Here is a 19,907-nt window from a genome sequence, read left to right on the forward strand (position 1 = left end):
CCTGACTAAACCCCAACAGTTTTTTTTTTAATTTTGGCATTCGTGTGAGGATAAGGTGTTTCATTCTAGATGTGATTCTATTGATACACAAGGAAGATTTTATCAAAACAAACTTTATTTTAACAATACAGTACAGCTATAACAAATGAATTAGCTTAACTTCTGCCAGTTGCAATACTTAAACATGGCAAGATACAATTCTTAACTACTAACTCTCTCTATTTTTAGTTCCAATTCAAGCAATATTTCTCTTATAGACTTTTCAAAATCAGTTAGTGACATAAAAGTTTGTGTGTTTGTACTTGTTAACCAGGCCTAGAGCCTTTTGAACATGTCTGGAAAGAGAGACAGACAGACAGGGAGGTCCCATCTTCTGACAGTCCCAACAACAGCCTCCAGTGAGAGGGAGACAGAGACAGAGACACCTCTTGCTTCTTTCAGAGCCAGGCAGAAATGGACTATCTTAAAATAAAAGAGGACTGCGTGTTCTCCCTGTAAGCTTAGCTCGTCCATTTACATGTCTGCCTCTGTCAATCAACCGAATCAAAATCCTACTCTGAAACTCCAGGGGAAAAAAAATCAAAATAAACAAAAATGCATTAATTCAAATTAAAACAAACACATCCCAAGCTAAAATCAATCATTAACCTGCTGTGGTGAACCACTGTTACTACATGTATGTGCCTGGACACACCCATGCTGCACCTGGCCCGAGACTCCTCCCTTTCCACCTGGGGCCCCTCCTTTTCCACCCAGAGTGGGGTATAAAGGTGATGGTCCCTCCTCCTTGCCTCAGTTCAGACCAGGTCAGCTACAAGGGTGTGCTCCTGTTCTCTGTGAATAAAAGCCTATTAGTTTTCCCTCACTCTCAGAAGTCTTCGCGTCGTAATTGATAGTGCATCAATTTTATTCACTGAGAAAAAAAACAGAATGGAGCAGCTTTTAAAGCCTGACACTCTAAATTTGGATCCTCAAGCGCCCGGGGCAGCCAACAGCTTTAATCACTGGCTGAAATGCTTCGAAGCCTTCCTCGGAGCCTCCACGGTCGTCCGGTCCAATACAGACAAGCTACGCGTGCTCAACGCCCGGGTAAGCGACGCAGTTTTCGCCACCATCTGTGACGCAGAAACGTACACTGATGCGCTAGCGCTCTTAAAGAGCCAATACAGCCAACAGACAAACGAAGTCTACGCCAGGCATCTGCTAGCTACCCGTAAACAGCAGCCGGGGGAACCAAATGCACAGTTCCTCCACGAACTCCGTGCGCTCGGCAGGGCTTGTAACTGCAAGGCCGTATCCGCTGCGCAGTATACAGAGGACTTGATCCGCGATGCCTACGTTACGGGCATCGCATCCAACTACATTCGACAGCACCTGCTAGAACAAGGTGGGCTAGATCTTCCAAAAACTGTAGCGCTCGCTGAATCCCTCGAGGTAGCATCACGTAACCTCGAGGCGTACATGCCCGGTCACGCGACATCGTGGGCCTCACGGCCACTATCATCCCAGTACCTAGGGGGGCCTCCGACTTACGCCACACAGCGCCCCACCAATGACTGAACGGCCGCGGCAGCCCCGAAGTGTTACTTTTGCGGCCTAGCGAAACACCCCCGACAACGCTGCCCGGCAAGGGAGGTGTTCTGCTCAGGGTGTGGAAAGAAAGGCCACTACACGAAAGTCTGCAAGGCAAAGTCGAAACCGAATAGCGCAGCATGCGACCCAAGGGAACAGAAAACCCGATCGCCATCAGCTGTGCGGGAGTCAAGGGGGCCGCCATCTTGGACACCAGCGACCACGTGTGAGCCTGGGGAGCCGCCATTTTGGATGCCATCGGCCACATGGGAGTCAAGGGGGCCGCCATCTTGGACGCAGCTGACCGCATGCGAGACAGGGGAGCCGCCATCTTGGACGCCGGCTGATGACTCTTTGGGATCTACGGTGGCAGCGATCCAGCTGGACCAGTCCCGTCCACATCAGCTCGCCAGGTCTATGATGGACATACAGGTAAATGGCTGTGCGGGAAATTGTTTGTTTGACAGCAGGAGTACGGAGAGCTTTATCCACCCCGATACTGTGCGTCGCTATGCCCTTTCAGTATGGCCAGTCAAACAAACCATTTCCTTGGCCTCAAAGTCCCGCTCCATGGATGTCATTGGGTACTGTGTGGTGACTCTTACGGTTCGGGGGACCAATTACGCAAATTTTAAGCTCCTGGTGCTCCCACACCTCTGCACTCCCGTACTCTTAGGCCTCGAGTTCATGACACATCTTAAGAGCATCACGCTACAGTACAACAGACCCCGATCTCGGTCTGCAACCCTCAGTTCCTGGACTACCCACCGCGCACCACCTGCGGCCTTTCAACCCTCCAAGTCACCCCCCCACCGCTATTCGAACACCTCACCCCCGAGTGTAAGCCCATTGCCACTAAGAGCAGACGGTACAGTGCGGGGGACAGGACCTTCATTAGGTCCGAGGTCCAGCGGCTCCTGAAGGAAGAGATCATTGAGGCGAGCACCAGCCCTTGGAGAGCGCAGGTGGTAGTGGTCAAAACTGGGGAGAAACACCGGATGGTCATCGATTATAGTCAGACCATCAACCGGTACACGCAGCTGGATGCGTATCCCCTTCCGCGCATATCCGACATGGTCAATCGGATTGCGCAATACCGGGTGTTCTCCACGATAGACCTCAAGTCGGCCTACCATCAGCTCCCCATCCGCCCGGAGGACCGCAAATATACAGTTTGAGGCAGATGGCCGCCTCTACCATTTTCTTAGGGTTCCCTTCGGCATCACCAACAGGGTCTCGGTCTTCCAGCGCGAAATGGATCGAATGGTGGACCAGAACAGGCTGCGGGCTACCTTTCTGTACCTGGATAACGTCACCATCTACGGCCATGATCAGCAGGACCATGACACCAACCTTAACAAATTCCTCCGTATTGGCCGCTCTCCTAAATCTGACCTATAATAGGGAGAAATGTGTCTTCCGCACTCACCGCCTCGCCATCCTGGGATATGTGGTGGAAAACGGGGTCATCGGCCCCGTTCCCGACCGCATGCGCCCCCTTATGGAACTCCCCCTCCCGACCACGCTTAAAGCACTGAGGAGATGCCTGGGCTTCTTCTCATACTACGCCCAGTGTGTCCCTAATTACGCAGATAAGGACCGTCCGCTTATCAAATCCACCCTTTTTCCCCTGTTGGGAGAGGCCCGCTCGGCCTTCAACCGCATCAAGGCGGACATCGCAAAGGCCACAATGCATGCTGTGGACGAGTCAATCCCCTTTCAGGTGGAGAGTGATGCATCTGACTTCGCCCTGGCCGCCACCCTCAACCAGGCAGGCAGACCCGTAGCCTTCTTCTCACGAACACTTCAGGGCTCGGAAATCCGACACTCCTCAGTCGAGAAGGAGGCTCAGGCCATCGTCGAAGCAGTGCGACACTGGCGCCACTACCTAGCTGGCCGACGGTTCACCTTGCTCACGGACCAACGTTCAGTGGCGTTCATGTTCAACAACGCGCAGAGGGACAAGATTAAGAATGATAAGATACTGAAGTGGAGGATTGAGCTCTCCACCTACAATTACGATATCTTATACCGACCCGGGAAGCTCAATGAGCCTCCAGACGCCCTGTCTCGCGGAACATGTGCGAGCGCGCAGGTGAACCAACTACAGACTCTCCACAATGACCTCTGTCACCCGGGGGTCACCAGGCTCTATCATTTTATTAAAGCCCATAATCTGCCCTATTCTGTTGAGGATGTCCGGTCTATAACCAGACACTGTCCGGTCTGCGCTGAATGTAAGCCGCACTTCTATCGGCCGGACCGGGCACACCTCATAAAAGCCACCCGCCCCTTTGAACGCCTCAGCATCGATTTCAAAGGGCCCCTTACTTCTTCTGACCGCAACATCTATTTCCTCAACGTGATAGATGAGTACTCCCGATTCCCCTTTGCCATCCCCTGCTCAGACATGACCTCGACCATGGTGGTCAAGGCCCTGCACGGCCTCTTCACCTTGTTCGGGTACCCCAACTATATCCACAGCGACCGGGGATCCTCATTCATGAGCGATGAGCTGCGTCAATACCTGCTCTCCAAGGGCATAGCCTTGAGCAGGACTACCAGCTACAACCCCAGGGGTAACGGACAGGTGGAGAGGGAGAACGCGACAGTCTGGAAGGCCGTTCTACTAGCGCTACGGTCTAAAGGAAGTCCTCCTCGGGAATCGCACTACCGTCATGGCTGGCGTACCCAGGCCCAGTTCTGCTCCGGAGGCATGTACGACCCCATAAGTCGGATCCCCTAGTTGAGAAAGTCCAGCTCCTCCACGCCAACCCCCAATATGCCTATGTGGCATACCACGATGGGCGGGAGGACACAGTCTCTATCTGGGACCTGATGCCTCCGGGTGCCCCGGAGCCCCCGATGACCCCCCACCCCTAAACCCCTCTGTTCCGTTAGCACCAGGTCCGCTTACATCTTTGCCTATTGTACGCAGCTTGCCTGAGCCCCCGGAGTCACCACGCAGGACCAGACCAGATGGGACGACGGCGGATTCGAGCAGCTCCACCCTGCCACCGGCAGCAACCCCCCAACCAGTACTGCGGCGGTCTCAACGACTAGTCAAGCCGCCCGACAGGCTGAACCTGTGAAGGGACGACGCCTCACCTCAGCTTGTGACTTTTCTATGTATATATACACTCCTGTACATATGGTTCCACCCACCCCGCCGGACTCTTTTTTAAAGGAGGGGTGAATGTGGTGAACCACTGTTACTACATGTATGTGCCTGAACACACCCATGCTGCACCTGGCCCGAGACTCCTCCCTTTCCACCTGGGACCCCTCCCTTTCCACCCAGAGTGGGGTATAAAGGTGATGGTCCCTCCTCCTTGCCTCAGGTCGGACCAGGTCAGCTACAAGGGTGTGCTCCTGTTCTCAGTGAATAAAAGCCTATTAGTTTTCCCTCACTCTCAGAAGTCTTCGCATCGTAATTGATAGTGCATCACCTGCATTCTTAGCATGTGAGCTGCCTGGTGCAGACAAATCATCACCATGTAAAACAGAAACATTTTAAACATACATCTCACAAGAAATGATACAAACACATTTCTTAAAAAGCACAGTATCATCACAAGGTTCAGGATTCACTATGAATTATTACAAGTTGTGTATAACAACATCTGTTGATTTACACTTGTGGACTAAAATTTGCAATATATTTCCCACAAAGTATAGGCAGTGAAAATGAGGAAGAATTATTCATCTTAACAGCTACAAATTTCAATTAGAAGTTAGTTAATAAATTGAAATAGGACTTGAAAGACAAACGTGTCTTTTTTAATTCAAGTGTGACACTACGCAATCCCAGCGTCACCAGACAGAATTCAACACTAGTACCCCTGTATTATGAGGAGAATAGTTAGAATAGTCAACTTGAGGATCAAACTGAAAAAACATAACTTTAACCAGATTTAATATTGCATATTTATGGCCAGTTATGTAATTAATATGCAGCAGCACCCACTAATTGTGGAAAGAAAACTTAACTGAACATAATTGCTTTTGATGCCCCTTTTCAAAGTGAAGTTATACAACAGATGACAATTATTCTGGGCATCTTGCGGGGGGTGGGGGAGTGGTGGGGGCGCGGGGACATATTGTACAATATTTACATATTGTAAATCCATCCCCAATTGTTGATTGGTCTAAATGTATGAAATTCTGTAGTGAGATTTCAGTGGTATATCAGCCCTTAACTCATTTGGTCATATGTTTGCCATTGAATAATTAGGTTACAGGTTTATGTCCTATTTCAATACTTGAATGTGTAATTCAGGTCGACAGTTCAATGCTGTGCGTAGGCTGCAGTATTGAAGGTCAGGGAGTTCTTCTGCAATCTTGACCAGATTTTGTGATGTTTGTTCACTTCCTTTTTTATCATGTTTCAGGTGGTACAATAATAGTTATGCAGAGGCTGTTAAAGTGGATTATGTAATGTTTGAAGTGAACGGGATATATGATTATAGCTATGAACTCCATTTGAGTGATGTTAATTGTGTGTCAGAAGCTCAAAACTGGACATCTATGTTAAAGAAACAGACTAATCCTAATCCTCACACTGCTTGGAATTATAAGGTAACTAAGCTATATGCTGAATTATTGTCCCAAACTATGTAATTTGCTGCTCGCATGGTAATTAATTTTGGTCAATGACAATAAAGCTCCGATTTCTTTATGACAGTAATTACTTCCCCTTAAATTTTGATATCAATTCTAGCAGTTGACCAATTATTTTGACATCATTATCTCTTTAAATTTCACCACTTTTGGTTTTTATATTAATTTTCATTCTGTAAGTTTTCACCACCTCATTCATTTTATCTAATACATCTGTAGATCTTTTGTTGTACTAGCCACTGAGGCCTGGCTGTCTGCAAGTTTCAACCTTCACAATTGATCTTTTAGTTTGACATCTTTTGTATTTCACCTAGTGGTTCTTTTATCACGGCTTCCACATAGATTTTAAAGAGCAATGCAATTCTGATAATAGACAACTTTGTTTCACCAACAAATCCAATTGCAATTTCACCCAATACTATTCTCTTTGTAGCAGTCTGTCCCAAGTACAGAACTACAATCATTCTTTTATCTCTCCAATCAACTCTGATTGCCTTCAGCGTTTTTAATAGCTTTTGCCAGTTCCCCCAGCCGAAAGCTTTTCATAATCACAAAGCAGGTGTACATTTCTTGCTGGTATTCTATGTTTCTTTCACCTAACATTCTCGTCACTGCTAGCATCACTAGTTCCACAATCCTACCTAACACCAAACTAATCACAGCTGATGTAATGTCTTGCCTTGGCTTCTAATCTATTTGTTAGGATCATCAAGACCATGTGTAATCATGTGACGCACTTCACATTTCATGGTATTTACCTCTTCCCCAATGATACCATTATCCTCCTCAAAAGTCTTCAGGCCATAGTATACATTTCCTTATACAGGTTAATTAATTTTCTTGTTGCCTTCTTTCATCATTTATGCAGGGATTCCATCACATCTTTGTTTTTCCTGGACTCAGTTTTTTTAGAGCTCTAAATATTTCATACATCTTCTTTCTCTGTTTCTAGTTCTATTGGTTGCCATCTGCATCATACATGTCTTAAGTGTATTCTTTCCATCTATTCTTTACTTTTTCAGGTTACACAAGCAGCATATCATCTATCAATTCTTCTTTGTGCTTGCTTACCTCTCCTCCCTCAAGTCAATTTCATCATTTTCTCAGAGAAAATTATCCTTTCTTCCTTTTTTTTGTTGTTCTTCCAATTCTCTGCACTGCTCTCTCTTGCCTAATCAGTCTCTTGTATTAATTCATTAGTGCCCTATCTATTTGTTTACCTTCATTTGTGTTTTTGTTCTTCCACTTTCTTTTCTTGCTCATTTATTTGGCATTCCTCCTGAAATGGCTTTCCAACTCTATTACACGTCTGTACGAAATATCTCCCTTGAGAGAAATTTGTATAAAATAATGCAAACAGAAATATGATTCACATTTATTAAGTATTCATAGGTGAGCATTACAAGCTGCAATTTCTATTGAAACCATCGATCAGAAAACTGCCAAGAAGAATTATTGTGAAAAATAAACTTCCTGTTTAGCACACAAATGTTTAAGGAAAAATGTATTCATTGTCTCCCATTGAAAAGACAGATTCAAGGATGAATTTATGTGTAAAATAAAAGACATTAGTATTAGGACAATACATTTATGATAAAAAAAGGAAAAGGATGCTGTATGGATTTTAGTTTAATGCTACCGTTTAGTTATAAATAAACTGTATAGCATTATCGATAAACCACGGACTTTGGAGTGGGCCAAGCATTGTCAGACACACAAGATTCAAATATGATATTATAGTGGGGCATTGTTAAATTTTGAGTCAAATTTTGTTTTGAATTTTTGATTTTTAATATTTTGTAAACAAAACAATATACCCTTAAGACTAATACAGTACAACATAATTTAGGTTCATCTAACCTGGCGCATCCACATAAAAGAAAAGTAAAAGAATGAGTAACAGGGTGGGGAGAAAAAAGACAAATTCTATAATTCCTTTATATGTTCTATAAAGAAATGAAAAAGCAGCATACACCCTCACTACACTTTGTTAGAGACAGTACTGCATGCTCTACAGAAAGCCTTGTAAGAATAAATCTAACATTATGGAACCTGTATATTTAAAATAGGTGCCCTGTACCTTTTGGAATGAATCTGACTTAGATTGAAATATACAAGTTAGAAATTCCATTGGGATACATTCCATAATAATTTTGTGCCAATTCTGTACAGAAGGTGACTTATTGTTAATTCAAGAGCATAAAATATTTTTCCATGCTGCAAATGTTAGAATAGTATACAACGTTTTCTTATTGACAGCAATTATCCATTTATCTGGATGCCCCAGAATCAAAAAACACAGGATCCATGCCCAAAGTCATATCATATATTTTCTCCAGCCCTTTAAGTATACCCAAACTGTAGTTTTTAATCTTGACACAAGACTAGACTCAGTGAATATGGTCCCCTATTACCAAATTTACATTGGGGTTCATCTTGTGTCTTAAGTTTGGTGTGATATGCAGACAGTGGAAAATTTTTAGTTGAGCCTCCTTCGTTCTATCACAGGTCGAGATTTTATTTGCATTCTCGCAAATAACGCCCCAGATCTCATCAACATTCACCACAAGGTCCTTTTCTCAAGTCCGGAGTATTGGATTTAGAGCATAACATGTCATAAAATGTATTAATTAATCACTTTGGTTCTGTGGAAAGTAAGATTTTTTCCCACCAGGGCAACACTGGCATAAAGATGCAGGGATTTTTTAATAAGAATAAAGTCTCTAAGTTATAAGTATCTAAAAAAAATGTCTTAGGATGTCACATTGACACAGTTGCTCAAAGATAACAAAGAGGCCTCTCGAAACAGGTCCCCCAGTCGTGAGGCCCCTATCCTTCCAAATGTCAAAATCATGGTCCATGAGACTTGGAGGAAAATCTGGGTTACCCTGTTTGGGAGAGAGGGCAAATGCCAACATAGACTTTCTCTGCAAATCACGGACCATCTTCCATGCTCTCAGAATATTACTGATTATTGAATTCTCACATTTGTCTGGTGGTCTTAAAATCTCTAAATCAGCAGAGTTTATAAAAAGGGTATTCCAGCAGACGAGTGAAATAACTCCTCAGAAGCTAGTGTCCCTTAACTAGATTCCCTTTATTTACAAACTCCATTTCAGGTACAGAGTCCAAATCAGGAGGGTCAGTAGAGCAGACACTCCCATATTTATATACAGGCGAGGCTCCCTGATTGGGCATGCAATGATGACCTCAATCAGGGAGCTCATATTCCAAGTGCCCAGCCTCATGGGTCTCATTCAGCTTCAATATCGAGCCAAATGGAAGTGGGATTCCCTCTCATCGATTGTTGTATAAATCTAAGATGAGAAGCTAGCTGATACAATTTTATATTCACTACACCGAGGCTTTGGAACTTGGAAATAGTAATTTGACCAAGTTTAAACAAGGTCTCTTTTTGTTCAATACAAGAAAGCTAAATCCCCCCATTAATTTCCTTCAGGACCTTAGCAGAAAATAAAATTGGTACCATCTATAAAGGGTACAGCAACTTAGATAACACATTCATCTTAATCAGTGATATCCTGCCCTGGCATGATTAGATAGAAAGGACCAGCGATGTAGATCCCACTTTATATGCGAGTAAGAGGGGAAAGTTTGCCTTATACAACTGACATAATGAGGGGGTAATAGAAATACCCAAATAAGTAAAGCCTGAAGGGAACCATTTGTAGGGAAAGGGAGTAAAGGGAGGAGGTCTTCCCAATAGCATAGCTTCAGACTGAGCAAAATGTATTCAACAATCCCAGAAAGAACAAAAACTGACCCACAATGTCAATAATAGCAGGAAAAGAGATTTCTGGCTTACACAAAAATAATAACATTAACTGAATATGATGTAATTTTATGCTGCTTTCTGCTACGAGCCAAGTGAAGTACTGAAGGGTTATATCTAATTGCCTCAGCTAAGGGCTCAATAGCTATTGCAAACAATAGCAGGGACAGTGGTCAACCCTGCCTGGCTCGCCACTGAAGACTAAGATGATTAGATCTATAATTGTTAGTGTGAACGGCTGCAAGTGGGCTTTTATAAAGCACTTCTGTAATGTCATAACTATGTTAGGGATTTTGGGTTTTAACAGAAAAAGAAAAGACTTGGTTTGCACATGTTCATTCAAACACACAACAGGTTTTATTGAAAGTTGTTCTCTGCTCTGCATCAGAATACAAAACTGAATGTAAAACAGAAAGCTCTGCAAGACCTAAATGACATCTGTCAAATCACATGATCAGCTTTTAAAGCAGCCTTTTAAAATATATAACAACTTCTATCCACTTAAACTCCCCCGCCCAAATTTTGCAGCATATTGAATAAATGGTTCAATTCCACCTGATCAGATGCTTTCTCTGCATCCAGTGAAATCACCAAGCTGTTTATCGCTTGTTTTTGAGAAACCTGAATGATATTTCATAATCTCTTGATATTGTTACATGGATTTTGGCCTCTGATAAACCCAATCTGATCACTCTGAATAATCAAGAGAAGATTTTTTTCTAAATGCAATGTCAGTATTTTAGATAGTAATTTCAAATCTACATTTAAAAGTGAGACTGGTCTATCGGATGCACATTCCTGTGGATTCTTGCCTGTCTTCAAAATTAAAGAAATATTTGCTTCTCTAAGTGACTGAGGCAACTATCCTGCTTGAAATGAATGGTTATATGTAACAATCAAGGGCCCAATTAGCAAGTCTTTAAATTCCTTTTAAAATTCACTTCCAAAACTATCCCAGGTCCCAGAGCCTTGCCAGATAACATTTCCCCTTTAAAATGGGACGATGTAAGGGTGGCCTTTGGTCTTCAAAAATTGTTGGGTGTTCAAAAGAGGAGAAAAAAAATCATTTCATTTGCAGTAATGCACCTCCAGACATATAAATTGATATATAAGCTTTTAAATGCCTTAATATCCTCAGTCTTAAGCATCCTAATACCTTTTGAATCCAACACAGATGAAATAGTCAGAGTACACCTTCTTTGTAAGGAGAGCTAAATATCTATTTGGTTTATTTCCAAACTCATAATTTTTGTTTTGAAAATTTTATACTCCTTTCAGCATGTTAAGTCAACAAACAGTGCTGTTCGGATCGCATTAGTTTCTTTCAGCACTAAATGGCTAGGATTCTTGTCAATTTCTGTTTCGGCCAAATTTACTTCTGGCTGGTGCTGTTGCTCCAGCATTTTATGCTTTCTGTTGGCCATGTACAAAATGATCAGTCCTCTTGCAAAAGCCTTGCAAGTCTCCCACAGGATTGAGGAGCTGATTTCAGAAAGAAATTTGGACTAGAAATAAGAAATAAAGTTATGATCTTTAAGCAGAGATGCATTAAATCTCCATAATCTAGATTGTAAATGTACCCCCTTGAGTGAAAATTCTAGGAAGACAGGAGCATGAACAGAGATCACGATACTACCTATACAGCAGGAAACCACTGAATATAATACTATATTTGGCATGAAAAAAATCATCAATTCTGGTATTATATTGGTGGGGAGCAGAGAAGAAGGTGAACTCTGAAGGTGATATAAAGGAAAAATTCTAAGTCCGGGACGAGTGTGAAAACAGGAGAGTTTCAGATCAGTTTTTTGGGCGAGTCCAAATCTGTTTTATGTCAGAGGACTTCAAAATGTCTGCTCTCACCTGCAGCTTCTGACAGGGGGAAAGGAAAATCTCTGCTGCAGAATGGAGTGCTACAATGATTTAAAATCCTGCAGGGTGACTGCGAGGCATGGAGGTTAAAGTTACCTGGCTACTTCAGAATTTGCAAGCTGACAGGTAGGAATGCAGATATTGATCACAGGGCTGCCTGAAATCATCATGCCGGGGGTGATCTTCAGGTCTGCCAGAGGTAGAAGGGGCAGTCCAGCCACACACTCCCACCCTGGCAGAGAGTGACAAAATCAACCCCTTGCTCTTAGCCCGAGCCAGAGTTCAACCAATCCACAGGATCCCTCCTCTGAGACCTGGCAGAGGGACAAATGGTCACTGAACTCACCTCCTGGACACCCGTCGGGGCCCAACTAGTCAGTGCCAGGTTGCAAGATGTGCACAGCTATTATAGGTGTACGTATAGAAAAGGAAGAAGAATATTTCTCATACAGTCCTGGTGTCGTTCAACCTGCAAAGTGTATTCCTTAACTAGAAGGAATACATTGAAGAATATTATTCATTAAAGACATGTACGATTGATTCCCTGTCATTCTTAAGCACAATACTCACTTGTAGTGCTGCGTTACTAGACTTTCTCAGCTTTCCTGTTATCATTCTGTGGCATCTGTTATCTAACTATGTCCAAGATCAACCCAGTCTTTCTGCTGCCCTACACTTTACCCTCTGGAAGCAATCTCTATAGCTTTTCAGCTCTGTTCAAATGGCCAAAATACTGACTTTCTTTTTTGGATGTCACATTTTAGAGTTCTTTTCACTCTTGCTATTTCAAGTAACTCTTCATTTGTCTTATAATCTATACATATGGAATTTTTAACATATGTCTTAACATCCACATTTCAAAGGCCTCCATTTTCTTCTGCAGACCTTTATTTATTGTCCAGGTTTCTGAGGCATCCGAAAAACTGGATAGAATATAGCATCTTTTGAACTTTTCCTTGTTACAAGCGTGAATTTTCTTGTTAACACATCTTCTGTCCTCACAAAATTACTGCAAGGTTAACTGGTGAGAATATCAATTACTTGTCATCACTTGCACTTACACTGCAGTGCTCCTTTAGCTCCATTCAATGCTTTAAATATGTTGATTATTGATTGTTTTTGGGGCATGATATAGGTCCTCTTCTAAATACTTTCTTGTGGATCACCAGCATTGTTGTTTCTTTGATACTGAATATATTTCTTTGTTTTCACTTTGTAGAATTTCCATAGTTGTAAGAAACCTGGTCCACCACCGACTGCGCCTATGTCTTCGGAATATCAAATTATGGGTGAATGCATTCGCAACCGAATCATGTTTGCAAAGCGCAATGGCTTTTACATTTTCAAAGCAATTGTGGTGAACCCCACATACAGGTAGGTACAGCAGCGTCTTTTCACCTTAGATTTTACTTTTCTTTTCAGGAATTAATTTATGCTACTTTATACCCATTTTAGCAACACATATGTTGAAGATGTGTTTTATTTATGAATTGTGAAGAATGTTAGAGTAACATAATGGTAAATCCACAGAGTGGGATGAGTGGAGGATGTTCATAACATATTTAATCTGCAGTCTCATTTAATGGGACCCAAATGTGCTTGTTGGATTCTCCAAAGATCTTTTATACATGCTATTAATGGGAACGCGGGGCTAATATAAGAAAGTTTTCTGTTTCCTTTCAGCAAATTTACCTAACATTTACTTATTAACACATCATGCTCTAAAATGAAGTTACTGTGAGAGGACACAAAGTCAAAAACCAATGGTTTTATTCCCAGGTTACCTTTTCATGTTTTAAAACCATTTTAAACATGGTTAAACCAACTCCATGCTTTAACTATTTTTTACCCAATTAGATTAAACTGCTTTTTTGTAACAACTCTAATTCAGGTCTGAATTTTTACATGCCTCAGGCTGGCATATTTCCTACAAGGAGGGAAGCAAGTAAAATAGGTTTGGCGTCCATCCACCACCTTCCACTCACCCCTAACCTCAGCCCCAAACTACAGGGGGCAGGTGAGCACCTAAACTGACAATGTACCGATCGTATTTTAAATGAATAATTAATGGTGAATTAGCCTTGTTATCAAGCCAGTTGACCCTGATAATACACTGCTCACATCATTAAGTGTTTGGCATGGGCCGCTGGGCAGGAGCCAACATCCCAATTTTTTCACTTAAATGTTTAAAGGGCAGGAAGGAAGCCGGGGGGGGGGGGGGGGTGTGGCGGTGAGGTCCACTCTTCAGGGGCTGTCCTTTGCTGATCACAGGGCAGTCCCCCAAGGTTGAACTCACCCTCCCTTCTGATCCTCTCCCTCCCTTAAAATACCCTCATCCCTTAATCTACCCAAATCCTGCTAGCCCAAGACCCTACCTGCTCCAGGGATCCAATGGCCTTTAAGAGAATGAATGTTTTGTTTTCATTTTTGGGAAAAGTTGTGTTATTGTGTAAAGAAAGCTGTGTGTAGGTGTGTAAATGATTTCATTAAACTAGGAAGAGATTAAGAGAGCTTTTGTCTGGGAGAGTTGTAGGAAAGGACAAAAGGTGCATTTATAAGGAGACATGCCTGGTCAAGTGGGTTAGAAGTAAATAATACAAATTTCTAAACCTAAACTGTTTTCAGTTGTTAAATTTCAAAGGGTAGTAAGAGACATTTGCAGATTACAAAAGTTTCGTAAGTAAGCAAGGGAAGGTTATTACATTTTATTTGACCTGAAAGTTGGAGCCATAGGAAAACATGAAAGATTTTTTATAGATTGGAAATGTTAAGTTCAAAGGAGTGCAAAGAACAATGGAATCATAGATGAAAGGTAAAATGGATATTTAAGGAGCAATATTGAGAGCGTAGGAATTGACTATGTGAGAAAGACCTGTTGGAAACAGCTCTGGGCCAGAAGCAGAGGTGGAAGTGGGATCACAGAATATTTTAAAAGGTGGAAGTAGATTGATTCCTTTGCCTAAAAGAATCAAAGGTTACCAGGGGGTTAGATGGGAACCTGGAGCTCAACAAAAACAGATCAGCAATAAATTGAATGCTTGAAGGGCTGAATGGCTTATATCTGCTCCTATTTCATATGTGCATTTGAATCAGCCATTCAGTTAAGCCAGATAAGTTTTAAGGCTTCAAAAAGCAGGTTCTGAAATTTTAGATTTTCACCACAGAGTGAAAGGGAGGAGTGAGAGGTCATGCCTCACTAAAGTGACAAAGGCTTTGCCTTAGGGCACTATTACTGGATATTTATAATTAAATATCTGTGAGGGAGTGTTGCCTGGAGGGTGTTTTACTTGTGGGTCAGAAAACAGGACTTCTGGTATCCCAATGCATGCAGAAACTCTGTTGTAATTTCTCAATCATAGTATGGGAGGTGGTGGAGCTCATGCAATGTACCTCCAACCATGTGCCCACCATGATCAAAAAACATTGAACCCATAAAAGACCCAGCAAAGTTCACATGCACTCGCACCCAAGGTCTGCCAGGCCACTCCCTGGATGTGGGAAGGCTGAAGAGGGTGCGGGGGGGGAGAGTGGTTTGATACTCCTGACATGAAACTCACTGCCTGACCAAGTCTGTAATGTCTGCATCAAAGCTGGGCCACCATACCATACATTGCTCCTAGCTAGGATTATCATGGTGGCCATGGTGTAAATTCACATGTATCGGACACTGCCCTGAGCAAGAGACAACTACGCAGGATCTCTGGATAATTACACCATCCTCAACACTGAGCTCATCTTTCTTGATCAGATAGGGTTTCATTTCATCTGAGGGTTGTCCTATGCTCTGAATCTGCCATTCAGAATCATGTATTTTAATTTAGGTAGGATTGGGTCCCTTTGCGTCCAGACCTTGACTTGTACTGCAGACACCGGCAGAGTCTCCACAAAAATCTAGTGTCATGGCGACCTCTTCCAATGATGGTAAAGAAGCCAGACTTGTGGGCAATGGCAGACAACTCAGTGCATCGGCGTTGGCCATTCACGTTACAGGACGGTGCTCTAGGAGGTATTCATAAGCCTCCAGTAACAAGGGCCAATGCTGTATCCAGGTGGAGGCAATAGAGGGTGTGGTGGACCTCAGTTGTGCCTTTGTCCTATATGGACCACCGTTGTGTGCGCTTGTCATACCTGGACACATCCCCTTCCAGTTTGGGTCCTCCCCTCAGCACCTAGTATAAAGGTGGCTGTCTCCTCCCCTTTGTTCAGTCCAGATCGGTTATTTGTTGGGATCTGCTCCTGATTCTGTTGTGAATAAAAGCCTACACTTATATTGGCATATCGGTAGTCTTTCGCCTTATTGATAGCGCATCAGAGGGGATTGCCATAAAAAATCTCAACAGGGGTTTGTGGTCAGTTACTATTATTGAAGTGTCTACTATCAACGGATTAATGGAACTTTTTAACGTCGATTACAACTGCCAACCCCTCTTTTTCAATTTGGGAATACTTCTGTTCAGTGTCCGAAAGGGTCCTGGACACATTTGCAACAGGCTTTTCTGTTCCATCTTTCCAATGGTGTGCCAGTAAAGGGAAGCATCGCATGTCAGGACAGGGTCCTTTTTGGGGTCAAATTGGGCCAGTTAGTTAGATGACAGAAGCGGTTACTTAACATTATTTAAAGCCTCCATCTGCAGTGCCTCCCAAAACCACCTTTGGTGTTTCCGTAGCAGGGGATGCAAGGGGGCCAGTAAGAATGCCAAATCAGAATAAAAGAACAAAGGACAATACAGCACAGGAATAGGACATTTGGCCCAATAAGCCTGCGCTGATACGTGATGTCTATCTCTCTGTTGCTTCCCATTCATGTGTCTATCAAGATATACCTTGAACATTGTTAACATGACTACTTCCACCACCTCCATTGGCAGTGCATTCCAGGCGCACCCCCCCCCGTCACCCTCTGTGTGAAAAACCTTCCCTGCACGTCTGCCCTGAACTTACCACCTCTCAATTTAAACCTATGCCCTCTTGTAGTCGACCCTACTACCCTGGGAAAAAGCCTTTGACTATCCACCCTATCCATGCCTCTCATAATTTTGCAGATTTCAATCAGGTCACCCCTCAGCCTCTGACTTTCCAGTAAAAACAATCCGAGTTTATCCAACCTCTTTTCATATCTAAATTTCCCATTATAATTTACAAATCCCAGGAAGGATTTCAACTCCATGGTGTTCCTTAGAGTTGGTGCTTCCTTAATGCCCCTTACCTTGTCCTTCAGCGGATGTAGGCTTTTACCATCCACCCGATCCTAAGTAAATCATGTCATTTGCTTGGAAGACACATTTTTCAGGCATACCTCAACTTCTGAGAATCTCCACAAGACCTCTTCTAAGTTTGTCAGATGTTCTCGTTCTGAAGTCCCTGTGACCAGAATGTCATCCAGGTACACCGCCATTTGGGATAATCCTTGGAGCATATTTTCCATGACCTGTTGGAAAATGGTGCATGTGGGTAAGACCCCGAAGGGCAGGTGAATGTACTCATATAGGCCTTTATGCTTATTAATTGTCTCACACTTTTGGGAAGACTTGTCTAATTCAAGTTACAGATATGCATGGCTTACGTCCAACTTAAAGAACGCCTGTTTATCTAGCATGGGGTATCTATCAAGTTTAGAAACCCAAAGTCAGACCAATCTATCCAGCTTAATAACAGGGACAACAGGCATGGCCCACTCTGCAAATTGTATGGGCCTTATTGTACTCAGATTTTCCAGGTATTCAGGTTCCATCTCCACTTTTTCCAACAGAGAATATGGAACTTTTCTCACTCTAACATACTTAGGTGTAGCATCAGGGTCAAGATATATCTTGGCTTTGGATCCCCTTACTTTTGAGTCCTTCACAGAAAACTTCAAGGTACTTGTTGATAACTTCATACAATCCCCCCCCCCCCCCCCCCACAGTCCCCAAGTTCAGGGCCGACGTGCAGGGAAGGGTTTTCACACAGAGGGTGGCAGGGGGTGCCTGGAATGTACTGCCAATGGAGGTGGTGGAAGTAGTCATGTTAACATGACTGGAATCTTTGAACGGCATCAAGATAGAGAAGTCGCTGGGTCCGGATGGGATGTACCCCAGGTTACTGTGGGAGGCGAGGGAAGAGATTGCAGAGCCTCTGGCGATGATCTTTGCGTCGTCGATGGAGAAGGGAGAGGTGCCGGAGGATTGGAGGATTGCGGATGTGCTTCCAATTTTCAAGAAGGGGAATAGGGATAACCCAGGTAATTACCGACCGGTGAGTCTAACCTCAGTGGTTGGTAAACTGATGGAGAAGATCCTGAGGGACAGGATATATGAGCATTTAGAGAGGTTTAGTATGCTCAAGAATACTCAGCATGGCTTTGTCAAGGGCAGATCGTGCCTTATGAGCCTGGTGGAGTTCTTTGAAAATGTGACTAAACACATTGACGAAGGGAAGGCGGTAGATGTGGTTTATATGGATTTTAGCAAGGCGTTCGATAAGGTCCCCCATGCAAGGCTTCTAGAAAAAGTGAGAGGGCATGGGATCCAAGGGGCTGCTGCCCGGTGGATCCAGAACTGGCTTCCCCAAAGGAGGCAGAGAGTGGGTATAGATGGGTCTTTTTCTAAATGGAGGTCGGTCACCAGTGGTGTGCCCCAGGGATCTGTTCTGGGACCCTTGCTGTTTGTCATTTTCATAAATGACCTGGATGAGGAAGTGGAGGGATGGGTTGGTAAGTTTGCCGATGACATGAAGGTTGGCGGGATTGTGGATAGTCTGGAGGGATGTCAGAAGTTACAGACGGACATAGATAGGATGCAAGACTGGGCGGAGAAGTGGCAGATGGACTTCAACCCAGATAAATGCGTCGTGGTCCATTTTGGTAGGTCAAATGGGATGAAGGAGTACAATATAAAGGGAAAGACTCTTAGTACTGTAGAGGATCAGAAGGACTTTGGGGTCCGGGTCCATAGGACTCTGAAATCGGCCCCGCAGGTGGAGGAGGTGGTTAAGAAGGCGTATGGTGTGCTGGCCTTTATCAATCGAGGGATTGAGTTTAGGAGTCCGGGGATAATGATGCAGCTATATAAGACCCTCGTCAGACCCCACTTGGAGTACTATGCTCAGTTCTGTTCGCCTCACTATAGGAAGGATGTGGAAAAGATTGAAAGGGTGCAGAGGAGATTTACAAGGATGTTGCCTGGATTGAGTGGCATGCCTTATGAGGATAGGCGGAGGGAGCTCGGTCTTTTCTCCTTGGAGAGACGAAGGATGAGAGGAGACCTAATAGAGGTGTATAAGATGTTGAGAGGCATAGATCGGGTGGACTCTCGGAGGCTTTTTCCCAGGGTGGAAATGTCTGCTACGAGAGGACACAGGTTTAAGGTGCTGGGGGGTAGGTACAGGGGAGATGTTAGGGATAAGTTTTTCACACGGAGGGTGGTGGGCGAGTGGAATCGGCTGCCATCAGTGGTAGTGGAGGTGAACTCAATAGGGTCTTTTAAGAGACTCCTGGATGAGTACATGGAGCGTAATAGGATGGAGGGTTATAGGTAGGTGTAGAAGGTAGGGATGTGTTCGGCACAACTTGTGGGCCGAAGGGCCTGTTTGTGCTGTAGTTTTTCTATGTTTCTATGTTTCTAATAAGGTTCAAGGTATATCTTGATAGACACATGAATGGGAGGCAAACAGAGGGATAGACATCACGTATCAGCGCAGGCTTATTGGGCCAAATGTCCTATTCCTGTGCTGTATTGTCCTTTGTTCTTTTATTCTGATTTGGCATTCTTACTGGCCCCCTTGCATCCCCTGCTATGGAAACACCAAAGGTGGTTTTGGGAGGCACCACAGTTGGAGGCTTTCAATAATGTTAAGTAACAGCTTCTGTCATCTAACTAACTGGCCCAATCTGACCCCAAAAAGGACCCTGTCCTGACATGCGATGCTTCCCTTTACTGGCACACCATTGCAAAGATGGAACAGAAGACCTCCAGCCAGCTCAGTCTGGTGTGCGAGAGCCAATCTCTCCCCATAAGGCTAGGTGCTTGTCCCACACAATGATGAGTGGGAGTTGAGCTGATTGCTGCCTGTA

General features: G+C 43.8%; 1 protein-coding gene across 1 annotated transcript in view; it reads left to right on the forward strand.

The window, feature by feature from the left end:
* LOC144479381 (la-related protein 6-like) overlaps positions 1 to 19,907 on the forward strand; it is a 74,167-nt gene that overhangs the window by 24,389 nt on the left and 29,871 nt on the right. The window contains exons 3-4 of the mRNA XM_078198001.1: positions 5,964 to 6,150; positions 13,077 to 13,231. Of these exons, the coding sequence (XP_078054127.1) occupies positions 5,964 to 6,150; positions 13,077 to 13,231 (342 nt within the window). The remainder of the gene's footprint in view (positions 1 to 5,963; positions 6,151 to 13,076; positions 13,232 to 19,907) is intronic.

This window comes from Mustelus asterias, chromosome 26 (genome assembly GCF_964213995.1).
Source record: "Mustelus asterias chromosome 26, sMusAst1.hap1.1, whole genome shotgun sequence".
Taxonomy (NCBI): domain Eukaryota; kingdom Metazoa; phylum Chordata; class Chondrichthyes; order Carcharhiniformes; family Triakidae; genus Mustelus; species Mustelus asterias.